The sequence below is a fragment of the Plecotus auritus genome (assembly GCF_963455305.1).
Source record: "Plecotus auritus genome assembly, chromosome: 4".
Taxonomy (NCBI): domain Eukaryota; kingdom Metazoa; phylum Chordata; class Mammalia; order Chiroptera; family Vespertilionidae; genus Plecotus; species Plecotus auritus.
In genome coordinates, this window is record NC_137775.1 from 78,439,799 (window position 1) to 78,456,576 (window position 16,778).

The 16,778-nt window shown below is 36.3% G+C and overlaps 1 protein-coding gene across 3 annotated transcripts in view; it reads right to left on the reverse strand.

Annotated features, from left to right (window-relative positions):
• The window catches only part of ZNF451 (zinc finger protein 451), a 102,588-nt gene that overhangs the window by 70,150 nt on the left and 15,660 nt on the right, over positions 1–16,778 (reverse strand). For all 3 annotated transcript variants that reach the window (XR_013960317.1, XM_080663473.1, XM_080663472.1), the window contains one exon: positions 1,489–1,614. Coding sequence is in view for 2 of the 3 variants with exons in the window: in XM_080663473.1 (XP_080519599.1) it covers positions 1,489–1,614 (126 nt within the window). In the remaining variant the exon portion in view is untranslated. The remainder of the gene's footprint in view (positions 1–1,488; positions 1,615–16,778) is intronic.

Below are 16,778 nucleotides of genomic sequence, written 5' to 3' on the forward strand. Positions count from 1 at the left end.
ACATAGATGGAGGTTAAAACTTTCCTTGAGAAAACCCTTGGTTGTCATAGTGACTATAAGATTCCGAACTCATCATAAAAGTTTTATTATCTACTAGAGGCCAGGTGCATGAATTTGTGCACGAGTGGGGTCCGGTCAGCCCGCACCGATCGGGCCCATCTGGCCAGGCCAGCTGGGAGGAGGGGCCCCAGACAGTTGGGGGCCAGCCCCGCGCCCTGGTCGAACTCCAGTTGAACTCCCAGTAGAGGAGACAATTTGCATATTACACTTTTATTATATAGGATGTGTCCATTAACATTGCCTGGGAAAAGAAGCTAGCATCACTCAGGAAACCTGCAGAATGGGAGGATAGCTTGCAAATCATTTCTCTCTCAAAGTGATTTTCCCCATGACCCATAAGCAACACATTTAACATAGTTTTGGGAAAGAATCTTCCTTAAAGTTGAATCATGTTTCTGCCAGAAAAGAAATAATCCTATTTTTTAAATATCACTATCCCTTAAGTATTTTAAATATACAATTAGAAGACTATGCTCTAATTTAATTGGTATTACATAATAAAGTTAATGTCCCCAAATAAACCTAGTTATAAATTTAAAGATTAATTTATTCTATATCAAATTAGGATATACTAAAACACAAGCTATAGAAATATATGCATTCCTTTATAATAACCAATGAGTAAGTAATGAAAGAATAAAAAACAGATGTTAAGATTATAAAATCATAGACCTTATTCCAACCTGGGAGATCATCTCCAACTCTATCCCTTTACAGATTGAAGCCCAAAGTCAATAAAAGGTAAGTGACTTGCTAAAATCCAAATAGCTGTTGGAGGAGCCCTGATTTCAATTTCCATTTTTAAAATTCTACTATGAAGCTTATTTTTTTACCCAACGCATCAACATTCTACTCCTAATAGACATTTATTAATATTGAGGGAGTTTTATAAATAATTTCATTTGGATCTTTCTAAAGCAAGTCAAGGAAAATATATCCCACGAGATTCTAAATTAGGCTTCATTTTCCACATAGCAGCTCTTCTACAACCCTGATTCAAATTTCTTTGTTTTAGTAATTGATTTAATCTGAAAGGACAGGCTGAAATCTGAGAAAGTGGACTGGCTCTATTTAGTAGAAAATAATCTTTCAACAGCTTATACATACAAACCTGATAAACAATTTTCACTCTTGTGATAAAGTAACCAGAAACCCTTTAATTGCTCATTTGCTTTGAGTAATCAAATGATTTCCTAATTCCCAAAAATAAAATCCACTAAAGCCTTTTTTTCCTATATACATATATGATCAGAATCCATCAAACTAAAAACAGAGATGTAAAAAGCTATTATGAATTTCTACTAAATTGATGTCTAGAATCCATGTTGAACATGGATTCAATTATTCATTTACAACAAATTTCTCTTTACAAATTTATTATAAACAATTCTATAATTTTGTAAAACACCAATTAAAATAGCCACATACCCTGAATGCTCTATTCTTCTCTTCTTTCTGCTGTTTCTCCACTTCAACATGGCGGGCTAGACGAGCCAGAGTTAAGGCAACTTTATCCTTCTGATGGTCAATATGGTCTTTACGCTTAACATTACCCTATAATTAAAAAACAATTTTCATTCCTTTTAACCAACTTAGCTTTGGGATAACATATATTCGTTTACAAAAGAGTTGTTGCACTAAAGAACTACTTACCTTTACCACTATCAAATTTCTAAGAAACTGTCTTGTATATTTTATATTTCATGTGTTATTTTGTAGGTCAGCCAATCCTCCACCAGCACCTTTATTTTCAAAGTTAGATAAACTAGCTGGTAGGACATTTATCATCTTTATTTACTTTATAATCATCTGGATATTGAAAAGTTTGGCATTGCTTTGTGCTGAGCCTATAAGGTAATGCCATCAAGCCATTAATTTACAGTCAAAAAGTACAAACATTCTTGGCTTTAGTTTTTCAGCAATGCCAGGACAGTATTTACTTAAGAGAAACTATTGATTTAAAAAAGTAGATCCAACTTCCAGTTCCCAGTCCAACATGTAAGGAGCTTAGAAGTTGCCAATCCATCCTAACAATAAGCAAAAAGGTGAACAAACTGGTAAGTCAACATCTCTTAGATTCATCAAAGTGAGGAGACAGTACTGAGAGACGGGACCGGGCGGGGTGGGGGCGCGGGGCCGGGAGGGGGTAGATACAAAGAATCACAGGGGGATCCAGTCATGGGGAACCCTCACACTTTTGTGAATTTACCTCCAGGAGCTCTACCAGGTTCTCACAGTGAAGACTGGACAAAAATCCCCTCATGCTTCCAATTGCTGGGAGGAATATGCCAGATCATTCTCTTCTTAACAAGGTCTGTGCTCAAGAGAAACTTTCACCAGAGCCTAACCTGTTAGAGTTTTATCAGAGCTTAACAAACCTGGTGGAAGGGAAATACCCAACCTCGACTCCCTTCAGCTTTGCACATAGGAGAAGGGAAAAACCAAATCCAGGCCCCTCTAACTAGTTTGCCCTACTGAGGGGAGGGACTCAGAAGCACTGCTGAAGTTCAGTGCAGGACACAGGCTCACCAAGAGGAAGTCCTAATCACAGGATTAAAGAATGCCACCACTTCTCCCATACCTTATCACTACATTACTAAAGGCCTAATTACCAGTTTCTTTTACTTAGTACATCATGTCCACCATTCAAGAAAAAATTACAAGGCAAAAAAAAAAACAGTCTGAATCAGGGGTCCTCAAACTTTTTAAACAGGGGGCCAGTTCACTGTCCCTCAGACCGTTGGAGGGCTGGAATATAGTTTTTTAAAAAAACTATGAACAAATTCCTATGCGCACTGCGGGCCCGGGACGAGTCAGCTGCTAAGCAGGACAGGCAGCGGCACCCGGCGGGCCGGATAAATGTCCTCGGCGGGCCGCATGTGGTCCGCGGGCCGTAGTTTGAGGACCCCTGGAACAAGCACAGAATGGCAGACATGGCAGGGATGCTGGAATAATCAAATCAGGAATTTAAAACAACTTTGATTAATATGCTAGGGGCTCTAATGGAAAACTGGCAACATGCAAAAACAGATGTGTAATGTAAGTGATATGGAAATCCTAAAAAAGAACCAAAGAGATTAAAAAGTACTCTAATCGAAATGAAGAATGCTTTGATAGACTTGCTACTGCACACTCTGCACTTAAGGATATGTCAACAGAAACTTGCAAAACTGAAAAACAAAGAGAAAAAAGACTAAAAAATGCAACAGAATATCCAAAAACTATTCCAAAAGATATAATATATGCATAATGGGAATAATGGAAGAAGAAAGGGATAGAACAAATATATATGAAACAATAATAACTGAGAATTTTCCCAAGTCAATGTCAGACACTAAACCACAAATCAAGGAAGAAATAAATCCCTCTTTGTTCACAGATGATATGATCTTCCTAAGAAAAACGTGCAAATAAAATAAGCAATAGTTAGGGGTGAAGTAACTTGTACTAGTATAATTAGCAGCTTTATGAATAATTGCCAAAACTTGAACACAACCAAGATATCCTTTAGTAGGTGAATGAATAAATTGTGGTACATCCAAGTGATGAAATATTATTCTTGCTGAAAAGAAACAAGCTATCAAGACATGAAAAAACATGAAGGAAATGGAAATACATATCACTAAAGGAAACAAGCCAATCTAAAAAAGGCATGATTCTAACTATATGGAATTCTGGACAAGGCAAAACTATAGTGACATTAAAAAAGATCTGTAGTTGCCAGGGGCTTTATGGGAAGGGAGAGGGGTAAATTAGCTAAGCACAAAGAAATTTTAGGGCAGTAAAAGTATTCTGTACAATACTATAAAGGTGGGTACCTATCATTATACATTTGTCTAAAGTCACAGAATTACAACAAAAGTGAACTCTAATGACTTTGGGTGACAATGATGGGTCAATGTAGGTTCACCAATTATAACAAATGTACCACTATATTGGGGGATGTTGATAATAGGGGAAGCTATGCATGTCTAAATTTTGCTGTGAACCTAAATTTCTTTAAATAAATAAATAAAATCTTAATTTAAATTTTTTTCTATTAGAGCCCAGCTAGTGTGTGGCTCAGTGGCTGAGTATCAACCCTCTAACCAGGAGGTTATGATTCGACCCTTGGTCACGGCACATGCACGCGTTTCCAGCTCGATCCCCAATAGAGGACGTACAGCTGATCAATGATTTTCTCTCATCATTAATGTTTCCATCACCTTCCCTTACTCTCTCTCAAATCAATAAAAACCTATTTTTTAAAAAAAGTAAAAATTATTCCTTTAAAAATATATAGTAAAATCTAGCAAGTATAAATAAAAACGTTAATAGTTATTTTTGTCTGGAGAGTTTTCTCTTTTTTTAATTCTATTTTCTAATATTTCTACAATCAGCATATGTAATAAAATTAACAAAATTTCACTTATTAATGAACAAGACTGTATAAGGACAAAAACTGTTGAGAATCTCAATCTCTTGTTTGAAAATGTAATGGATTTGGTTTAAATCACTAACTTATGCCTTATAAAACTACATTTAACATATACCCTTCATAAAGACAGATGAAAATTTTGTATTTAGAAGGAACATAATCTATTAGTAAATTGTATTTTTCTCCTCTAGATTTTTGTCTCTAGTAATGCAATGATTAGGTTATATTATTTTACAAACATAACAGAAATAGATATTAAGCAAGAATTAGGGCAAGTCATTTTCAGTTCAACAGACTTAATAACTACTGGGTAAATATTTTTACACAGTTCTGATGTCAAACACCATTACTATTTTAAAGCAAAAAGCATTTTGCTAACTAAAACATACTTTAAATGTGTATTTTCCTTTAATTACATATATGCTTTAAAAAAATCCAAAGCCCATGTATGGATTTGTATTTTAAAATGTATTTAAAATATTAAAAGTACATATAGTCAAATTAAAAGTTAAAACTTAAAAATATTATTCAACTTAGCCCTAACCGGTTTGGCTCAGTGCATAGAGCATCGGCCTGCAGACTCAAGGGTCCCAGGTTCGATTCCAGTCAAGGGCATGTACCTTGCGGGCACATACCCAGTAGGGAGTGTGCAGGAGGCAGCTGATCGATGTTTCTAACCCTCGATCCCTCTCCCTTCCTCTCTGTAAAAAAATCAATAAAATATATTTAAAAAAAATATTATTCAACTTAGACCTGACCTACTGCTTTTCTGGTTTGGATTTTAAATATAGAAAGCAAAATCATTAGCTTTTCCAATCACAAATGTAATTTCTCAATGTTTAATAGATTTATTCAAAAGGAAGCTAATTATGTCACAAAGATAATTTATTAGAACCTGAATTTCCGTTCATTTGTCTAGTCTTGATGAATGCATACTGAAATGACTTTATGAGTAGACTGTCTTTTAATATTCATCTACGAATGCCTATTTCATGAAATATTCACTCTCAATTCTGAAATGTATTATAGAATAGAAAGCTAAGTACCACATGCTTGCCAACCCCACTTTGGTATTACAAACTGGTATTGAATGCTGAAAAAAATTGGCTATAAACTGTTTTATAAAACTTTTCAGGGAGAAACCAAGATGGCGGCATAGGTAAACACCTAAACTGCTGCCTCGCACAACAATTTCAAAACTACAACTAAAAGACAAAACAGACATCATCCAAAACCACAGGAAGGCTGGCTGAGTGGAAATTCTACAACTAGAAGGAAAGAGAAGAGCACACTGAGACTCAGAGGAGCTGCAGGAGGCAGAGATACTAAGGAGCGCGTGGAGAGGACTGGCAACTGAGTGCGCGGCTGGCTTTCTCAAGCAGGAGGGAGACAAAAGCTCCCGACTGCACTGAACTCCAGTTCCGGGTGAGACTCTGGGGACCCAGACTCATACGGGGAGAAACTGGACTGTCAGAAAAGAAAAAAGCATACCGAGGCTCAGAGGAACTGCGGAAGCCAGAGGTACCGAAATGCGTACGCGGAAAGGGTGGGCAACTGAGTACGCAACTGGCTTTCTCAAGCAGGAGGGAGACAAAAGCTCCCAAATGCACTGAACTCCAGTTCCAGGCAAGACTCTGGGGACCCAGACTCATTCGGGGAGAAACTGGACTGTCTGGCATCGGGCAGAACTCGAGGGCGGCTTTCTCTCAGAGACGCTTGCAGCGATTACCACGGGACACTGAGACACAGGGGCCTATTAGGGCAGGGCTGACAGGAAACCAATGCTGTCTGCTCCACCCTGAAACTCCGCCCCATCCAAGCTGAGCACAGAGGCTTTTGCAAATCTTGTCTCATAAGGGTATCTCCAGCACAGAAGTTCTCCCAGCGTAGACACAGCTGATCCTCACAGCCAATTGTCCTGGAGGTCAAGACCTCCCAGTGATACCAACAACAATCAAGGCTTAACTACAACAAGACTGTGCACACAGCCCACAAAGGGGTGCACCAAGAGTGTCCACCTCAGGTAACTGGGGAGGCTGAGCCACTGGGCCCTATAGGACACCTAGCACACAAAGCCACTCTATCAACTCAGGGAATCAACGAAAATGCGGAGACAAAGAAACAGATCACAAATGAAAGAAATGGAGGAAAGCAAACGACTGGATATAGAGTTCAAAACTACAGTTATAAGGTTTTTCAAGAATTTCCTAGAAAAGGCCGATAAATTTAGCAAGACCCTCGAGGATATGAAAAAGGAAAAACTAGAAATTAAGCATACACTGACTGAAATAAAAAATATTATACAGAGACTAGAGGACCGCAAGAATCAAGATTTGAAATACAAAAAGCAAAAAAAAACACTCAGCCGGAAAAGCAAAAAGAAAAAAGAATCCAAAAATATGAAGATAGTGTAAGGAGCCTCTGGGACAACTTCAAGCGTACCAACATCAGAATTATGGGGGTGCCAGAAGAAGAGAGAGAGCAAGATACTGAAAACCTATTTGAAGAAATAATGACCGAAAACTTCCCCCACCTGGTGAAAGAAATAGACTTACAAGTCCAGGATGCACACAGAGCCCCAAACAAAAGGAATCCAAAGAGGACCACACCAAGACACATCGTAATTAAAATGCCAAGAGCAAAAGACAAAGAGAGATTAAAAGCAGCAAGAGAAAAACAGTTAAGATTGCACATACAAGTGAAATCAGACAGTATTTGTCTAACTTACTTCACTTAATATTATTTCATTGTGGTATGTGTATCACATTTTCTTTATCTATTCACCCATCAATAGACACTCAAGTTGTTTCTATACCTTGGCTACTATAAACAATGCAGCAATGAACATATGGGTGCATATCGTTTTTAATTAGTATTTTTTGGGTTTTATTTTTCTCAAATTCTCCGAAGTGGAATAGCTAGATCATATGGTAGTGCTGTTTTTAATTTTTTGAGGAATCTCCATGTTGTTTTCCATAGTGGTTGCATCAATTTACATTCCCACAGTGTATGAGTGTTCCCCTTTCTCTACATCCACTTTAACACTTATTTCTTGTCATTTTGATAATAGCCATTCTAACAGAAGTGAGTTAATAGCTCATTGTGGTTGTGATTTGCATTTCCCTGATAGTGATGTTGAACATTTTTTAGTGTGGCTGTTGTTCATCCTTAAGCCTTCTTTGAAAAGTGTTCATATCCTCTGTCCATTTTTAATTGAATTGGTGGTTTTTGCTAGTTATTTATACATTTTGGATATTAACCCCTTATTGAACATATAATTTGCAAATATCTTCTCCAATTCAGTAGACTGCCTTTTCATTTTGATGGTTTCCTTTGCTGTGCAACTTTTTAGTTTGATATAGTCCCACTTGTTTATTTTTGCTTTTGGAGTCAGATCAGAAAGTAAATGCCAAGACTGATGTCAAGGAGCCTGTTTCCTTCTAGGAGTTTTATGGTTTCAGGTCTTACATTCAAGTCTGTAATCAAACATTTTGAATTAATTTTTGTGCATGGTGTAAGATAGTGGTCTAGTTTCATTTCTTTTGCATGTTGCTGTCCAGTTTTCCTACTACCACTTATTGAAGAAATTATTTTTTGTCATAAATTAATTGACCATATATGTGTGGGTTTATTTCTGGGCTATTTGGTTCCATTGATCTATGTATCTGTTTTTATGCCAAAACCATACTCTTTGATTATTACAGCTTTGTAATATACTATGAAATCAGAAAGTATGCTGTCTCTAACTTGTTCTTTTTCAAGATTGCTTTGGCTATTCGAGGTATTTTGTGGTTCCATACAAATTTTAGATTTGTTCTAGTTCTGTGAAAAATGCTGTTTGAATTTTGATAAGAATTGCATTGAATATGTGTATGCACTGGATACTATGGACATTTTAATAATATTAATTCTTCCCATACATGTGCACGAAATTACCTGTTCATTTATTTGTGCCTTCTTTAATTTCTTTCACCAATGTCTTATACTTTTCAGTATAGAGGTCTTTCATCTCCCTGGTTAAATATATACCTATGTATTTTATTCTTTTTGATGCAATTATAAATGGAATTTTCTTAATTTCTTCTGATAGTTCGTTATTAGTGTATAAAACTTCTGTATATTAACTTTTTTTTTAATATATTTTATTGATTTTTTACAGAGAGGAAGGGACACGGATAGAGAGTTAGAAACATCAATGAGAGAGAAACATCAATCAGCTGCCTCCTGCACACCCCCCACTGGGGATGTGCCCGCAACCAAGGTACATGCCCCTGACCGGAATCGAACCTGGGACCCTTACAGTCCGCAGGCCAACGCTCTATCCACTGAACCAAACCAGCCAGGGCTGTATATTAACTTTTTATCCTGCAACTTTAATGAATTCATTTATTAGTCCTGTTTTTTGCTGGAGTCTTTAGGATTTTCAATATATAGATGTTCCCTGACTTATAATGGGGTTATGTCCCAATCAACTCATCTTAAGTGGATAAAATTATAAGTAAAAGATGCATTTAATACACTTAACCTACCAAACATGGCTTAGCCCAGCCAGTTTTTACTGAATGTGTATCAATTTCACACCATCCTAAAGTCAAAATATAGTAAGTAAAACCATCTTAAATCAGGGGCCATCTATATAGTATTATATCATCTGCAAATTGTGAGTTTTACTTCTTCCTTTCCTATCTCCAGTTGGATGCCTTTTCTTTGCTGGTCTAATTGCCCTGGCTAAGACTTCCAATACTATCCTATATAATAAAGAGCTAATATGCTAATTAGACTGAACAGCAGAATAATCGTCCAGACGATCTTCCAGATGAAACTGGGGCTGCGAGGGCCGAGCCCCTTTCACGAATTTCATACATCAGGCCTCTAGTGTTGAATAGAAGTGGCATCCTTGTCTTGTTCCTAATCTCAGAGGAAAAGCTTTCAACTTTTCACTGTTAATTATGTTACCTGGGGGGTTATCATATATGGCCTTAATTATGCTGAAGTACATTCTATTCTCTCTATACCCACTTTGTTTAGGGTTTTTACAATAAACGTATGTTGAATTTTGTCAAAAACTTTTTCTGTATATGATTTTTATCCTTAATTTTGTCACTGTGGTGTTCATGTGGATTGATTTGCAAATCCTTACATCCCCAAAATAAATCCCATTTGATTATGTTGTATGATCCTTTCAATCTACTGTAGAATTTAGTTTGGTAATATTTTGGTAAGAATTTCTGCATCCAAATTTTCTCAAATATTAAATACAGGCAGATCTTTCACTTTACTTTCCACTCATCAGCTCACCCAAAAGTTGAGCCTCTAAGTCATTTGCTATTGCCATAACTAGCTAAATCGGTTTTCTAGAAATATTTGCCAAGATCAAATCAAAGAAAATAGAGGATATAAGTAGCAATTCTGCTTTTGTAAAGCAATCTCTAGAAACTCAGTACTAAAAAGTAGGTCTTGTACAGGAGAAATTATCATTTTATAACAGCTTGTTGCAGTGGATTATTTTTTAAAATATATTTTTATTGATTTCAGAGAGGAAGGGAAAGGAAGACACAAACATCAATGATGAGAATCATTGATTAGCTTCCTCCTGCACACCCCCTACTGGGGATTGAGCCCGCAACCCAGGCATGCGCCCTTGACCCGAATTGAACCCGGACCCTTCAGTCCACAGGCCAATGCTCTATCTACTGAGCCAAACCGGCTATGGCGCGATAGATCATTTTGTGGCTTTTTTATGATAGGCAATTGATTTATATTTTAAAATTATTATTACTAATCTCTAAAAAATACTTCAGTTCTTGAGTAACTAACAAAAATGATAAAAATTAAGCATTTTTTAATGAATAATATGAATACAGTCACTGGACTACTCTGTGAAATAGAATAATTCTGCTCTATGACCATACCAGGTGATATTCTCTACGAGAAAATACTCTGTAAAAATAGTTATTATCCAGAGAAGTGATGTAACAACCCGGTTCCCTGACTCACCAAGGCACTTTTTGGCTACTAAAAAAGCCAGGAATAAAAAAAGATGAAACTTATAGGAAGAAGGAGGGTGATGAAGAAAGGGAGAGGGAATATAGATAAAACAATACAAGGCAGAGGTTTATTTATATTGTTACTAGAGGCCCAGTGCACAAAAATCGTGCACTCTGGGGAGTCCCTCAGCCCAGCCTGAGCCCTCTTGCAGTCCGGGAGTCCTCGGGAGATATCTGACTGATGGCTTACTGGGGAGTGGGCCTAAACTGTCAGTCAGAAAACCTTAGCGCTGCCACAGAGGTGGGAGAAGCTCCTGCCACCACTGCTGTGCTTGCCCGCTGTGAGCCCGGCTTCTGGCTGAGCAGCGCTCCCCCATGGGAGCGCACTGACCACCAGGGGGCAGCTCCTGCATTGAGCATCTGCCCCCTGGTGGTCAGTGCGCATCATAGTGAACAGTCGTTCTGCTGTTCAGTCGATTTGCATATTAGCCTTTTATTATATAGGATAGGATATCTTGAGTGTCAGCTGGCACTGATTAGTCAGAGGAGCACCAATTGGAGGATGACTATTCCCTCCTACATCTTTATCTTCTATGTAAGGGATCCCAATTTTAAAAAAGCTCAACGGGGCAACCAACTAACTGCAAAAGTGGCATAAATTAACTTTGCAAATTGTATTATCCATCTGACTAGTGCACTTGAACAGAATTCCTGAAATTGCATTACTTCATACAAAGTTAAATTGCCCATCCTAAAACTTTGGTCCGTAGTTTGGTCTGAAGTTTGCACCCTTAGAAGTGCTGTTTACCAGAAGTTTCTTCTGCCCAACTCGTGAATTCAAGTCACATCCCAAAAAACATTTTGAAAAGCAACAATTTTCCTCAAGAATTTTATATTCAAATACAGATAAAGCAGAAGAAATAAACACAGCAAAGCAGTACAATATTTATTTACCATCTCCAGCAGCAAAGCTTTGGAACCAGGAAACAAGCCTTTTGTACAAAGCAATCTCCTTCCTACTCCAAATGGTTATTGTTTACAAATACAAAGTACACAGAACATCTACTTTTTTTTTCCATCTACTTTATATGAACAAATTTTAAAACATACATACAGCTATACCCCATTCTGTAAAGTAATTTAGTAAGTTAAGAAGGCTAGTACCATTGAGCCTGTTAAATAAGATTCTTCCTGTATTGTCTTTTGGGTAAACTGCCAATATCTATATGTATAAAAATCCCCCCTCGGAAGGATGACTTTGATTCTCCTTCAGTATAGGACAAAAATAAATAAATAAATTTAACTTTGGAACTTAAAGGAATTAAAAAATATCTCTGAATATAAAGCAAAGCAAAGCAAAGCAGAGTTACATCATTTCAATCCTGAGTGCCACTGCTCTACCTCTGGCACAGGAAAAAAAAAAAAGGATGAATTATGCAGAGAGAATAGGTGAAAGTGACAAAAGCAGCAAGAAAAACAAACCAGAGAAAAAAACCAACAAGAAGTTGACAAAATGTGCTTTGTGTGCTGCTGGAGATACCACTTGCACGAAGTTCACAGGTCCTTCCTTCAATACAATACCTCATAACTACAATGAAGCAACTTTCTTAGAAATTTCTTCATTTTCCCCAAGTCCACCCACAAATGATCTGTAAGCCAATACACAGGGAAATTACCCACATTTAGCTACTCTGAGGATATACTGCCAATAGACGATCCTAAAGTATGCAACTATACACCCATAATGGGATGTCACATTCCACTTCAGGGACATTATCCTGTTCATCTTCAAAGCTATTCTCTACCACTCTCTCAGTTCTATTTCAATGCTTGAGCTGTCCCTAGGGCTAGGGGTGCATTGATTGAGAGCTCTCCTTTGGCTCAGCTCAGGAAGAAAAATAATTGCTCTAGATGTCTACAGTGGACTACAGTACAAATCAACCTCTAGACAGACTTTACTTTCTACAAGTAAAGGCTACACAAACAGTATACTCTGAATAGATAGGAACCAATGTTTTCATGGGTAATGTATCCTCTTCCTTCAGCTTAATCTCCTCCAATTCTGGCCTCTTAAGGGCTGTTTCTTACAATTCTGAAACCAGAAACACAATGTTCCCATGCCCTGCACACACTGATTCCTTCACCCGATTGCCTTGCTCCTATTCTCCACTAGTCCAACTAACCCTTTTCTGATCGTGTTCCAAACTTCAGCTCAAGAATTTGGTAAGAAAAGCTTCCTTGACCCTCCAGATAAATCTCTCTTTTGTCCCAACTTCATCACAGGCATTCCTCTAAACAGGATAATTACACTGTATTGGTATTCCTTTCTCTTAATATAACATCTCTTAACACATTGCAGACGGATCACGAGAATTCTCATGTTTTCTGTTCTAAGGCTCGTAGCCAATCATACTTTAAAAAGATATTAGCTTGTAAGCACATGTAATAAATAACTTCAAAATGCAATGGGTATTTAATTTTAAAGCATGCCTTTAACATTTATGTAAAACATTTTTTGTACTCGTTCAATAGAAACTTATCTGGCCACTGGGTAAAGCTAGCAATAAAATTACTGGCCTACAATGTGTTAACTCCCAGCATCCCCAGACATTCCTCAGTACCTGCCTGCACATGGCAATTATTGAAAGAGATGTTTAACAAATAAAAAGATTATTGTTTCAACACTGACACAAAATGACAAAATACCATCCATCAAAAATTGTATACACGTACCTACATATCCTAGCTCTTCATTCTACATTCTCTTTAATTTTTTCTTATTTTTTATTATGAACATTTCTTAGCTTGCTCTTGAGAAAAGAGACTATTTTACTTTAAATGTCTTTCAATGACAGTCCATTGCTGGGCTTGCAATATAGTTGATTTCAGCCTTAAAAAACTGAAAACAAGAGGAACATGATCTGATGACACGAAACTATTACATGCTATTAAATACATCTTAAAGTGTATCTGTATTTATATCCAATACCATCCCACAGTAATAAAAAATCTACCAATATGGACAGAAATAGCAGAACTACTGAAGAAAATCTATATTGGGCTTTCGAGTTTTCAAAGTACTTCTAGGCATTACCTCACTTGAAAGTAGAAAAACAGAGGCTCAGAAAATAAGTGACTTGTTAATACTCAGGTCAAGGTGTTTGGAATTCAAATACCATGTGCTTTGCATCATTCTACCTTCCTTCCATTAAGCCAATATCCTCAAGTTACCAGTAAAAAAAAATGTTTAAGTGTATATCTCAAACAAAATGGGTGTAACAAACAAAAAAAGAACAAAGAAAAAAAAAAGCAGTAAGACCATTACTTAAACCAGGGGTGGAGAACCTTTTTTCTGCCACAGACCATTTGGATATTTATAACATCAGTCTCGGGCCATATAAAATTACCAACTTAAAAATTAGACTGCTTTATTTGGCCAAACATTTAATTAATTCACCCCTAATGCCTTGGCAGGGCCAGACTAAATTATTTCATAGCCTTATATGGTCCCAGGGCCAGACTTTCCCCACCCCTGACTTAAACAATCAGTGCTAAAAATAAATACGATGCAAATAAGCAACATATAAAAGAGAAGCCAATGACTATGCATCAAGGATAATCTTAGTCTAGTACAGTAAAACTTCAATGGGAAAACTAAGATGTTAGGGTTTTTTATCTGACAAGCAAAATAACCAGGAATTAGTTAATATAAGGCATCAAATACTAAGGGTTGAGAGTACAGACAATTACAAATACTAGTATATATCAAAGATTAGTGTATATCATGGAAGACAAAGATTAGTATATCTCAAATTAGCTAATCAGAGAGGTAAGATTTGAGTGGGACCTTGAAAAACACGGGGAGGCAGCCTAGTACAATGTTGACTTGAGACTATGAAGGAATAGAATTCAAAGCTCAGTTCCACTGCTTGAGCAAGTGGCTTATTGGTAAATTTCATTTCCTCATCTGCAAAATAAGGGTGAATGTCTACCTCAAGTGCCTTGCAACTAGCAGTCTAGTAAATATAAGTTCTATAAGTGAAGTTTCTCTCCTCTACTTCCTTCTCAGGCAGATGACAATTAGACTCAAGGCTATCAAGGTGCTTCCAAGCTCTATCAAAATATATTTTTGCCAAAAGTAAAAGAAAATAGGTGCTGTTACAAGCTATTAAACAAAGTCCAACATGCATACAACTCTGTGCTCAGATTCTAAATGAGACTATTACAAATTAACTATATTCTACCCAATACAGAAAGGAATGGTCTGCACACCTAACAGCAGGAAGCTTAATGTAAATGAATGTTTTAAAAATAGAACTGAAAATTTAAAACTGGTGACAAAAATTGTTTCCCCCCATTGTTTACATCATTGTTGCGTCACTAATTAAAGTAAGTACAGATAAAGCTGACCACAAACCAACTAGTTATTTTAGCACATTACTACTTTATAAATGAAAGTATTGTGAAACAGTCATCATAAATAAAAATGGGAGTTAACAAGAGGTCTAATTGTAGCCCTTAAAATTGAATGCTATGATAGAACCACTCTTATGGGCCAGGGGGGAAAAACAACAACAGAAAGCATATGATAGCTCCTGGGGGGAAAAATAGCATCTCAAAGTTAGTCTAATAAAGGGACAACTAACAAAACTCATAATAACCCTTGAAATGTTTAAGGTCAGAAGAAAAATTTTAAAATTATTACAAGATATAAAGCACTTACTTCACCTCTACCAAGGAATATATTCAGGAATATCTGAAAACTCAATACAACTTGAGAGAGTTCCTAAGTCCTAAAAGTACAGACAACCTGAGAACTCTTGTTGAATTCTTAACAAGGCATCAGAAAGTCTAATAAACCATTTGAAATGGACAGTTACCTCAACAAAACCAGTAAAGCCCTTAATACCTAGAGAAAACTGGCTAACTTTAAGATACAGTACACATCTCAGAACTGTACTATAAATTCATGGTGAAAGGACTAAAATCTTTATAGAGAAAAGATGCAATTGACCATAAGCTATATGTAATAATACATTTGTGTGAAGAATATATAGAAATGAGAAAATAATACTACCATTAAACAAGAAAGCATTAAAAACCAATGAAGGTTCAATAGATAGGGAGTAGTTTAAGAGAATGGACTCGCTACTTTTTTTTTAAAGACATTATAAGAGAAAACTAGAAAATCTCTTACAATAATGCTGAAGGCATTGTATTTAAAAATACAAACATAAAGCCACATCAAAATCCTGGCTAGTTCTATGAGTAGAAAGAAAAATATAATCTACATCGGAGAGATTAAGAGAAGATCAGATAACATTGTAGAAAGAGGTTACATAAAGAAGAAGAAAAGATCAATACAAAGAATGAACTAACTGATATGCTACCATCAAAAGGTCATGGTTGGACTGTGATTGCTTCCAGTGATAGCTAACTGGAAGCAAACGTAATTTCCAGTAATAAGATACTTCAATGGTACCAAACACTACTATAAAAAAGTTTTCATTATATAAAATCAAGCAAATGAAAAGACAAAGTAGTACAAAAATATCATTCCACTAATCAATAAGAGAAAAAAGATTTAATAAAACAATATTCTCATCATTCACCCAGGAAGGGAAATTCCGTTAAGGACATTTTAATGGCTTACAAAACTTGTTCTATCTGAAAAAAATATCTAAAATATTTTCATTCAATGCAGTGATCATCAGCTTACTGATAACTTCCACCTGTATATTTTTGTTAAGTGTATCCACTAATGAAAAACTATATAGAATGGATCTGGCCGATGCATACAGGTATGACAATTGGACTTGTGGTTAACATTAGGTAAAAAAATTATAAATTTCAAAATATGAGGGAACCTAAATAGTGCAAGTCATGGGCAAAATATGCCTCATTTTTAAAAAGTTTTCAGTTATTGCGATCTTTAAGTCTTTCTACAAAGATCTAATCCATAATTTCGGCCCTTCATTAGAATCCCAATCAATTACATCCTCAAGAATACTGAATGTGGCATTTAATGCTGTTCATCATGTCATTCAACTCTGTATCCAATTTTATAACTAGAAGGGATTCTGGACTGTGCCTATTCCAACCTCCTTGTATTTGGTAATTGAGTTTGTCCTGTATGTATTGGGACCTCAAAGACATTACTCATCAGATCACTCAGTACAGTACTAATGTGATATACTAAATAGTATCCAAGTAGCCTGAAAGAGTTTATGCTCCCCTCAAATGCAATTTTGAGGACTAAGTAAATAATGAAATTATACTGATAAAGAAGCTGCCACACAATTTTAAAAAGTTTA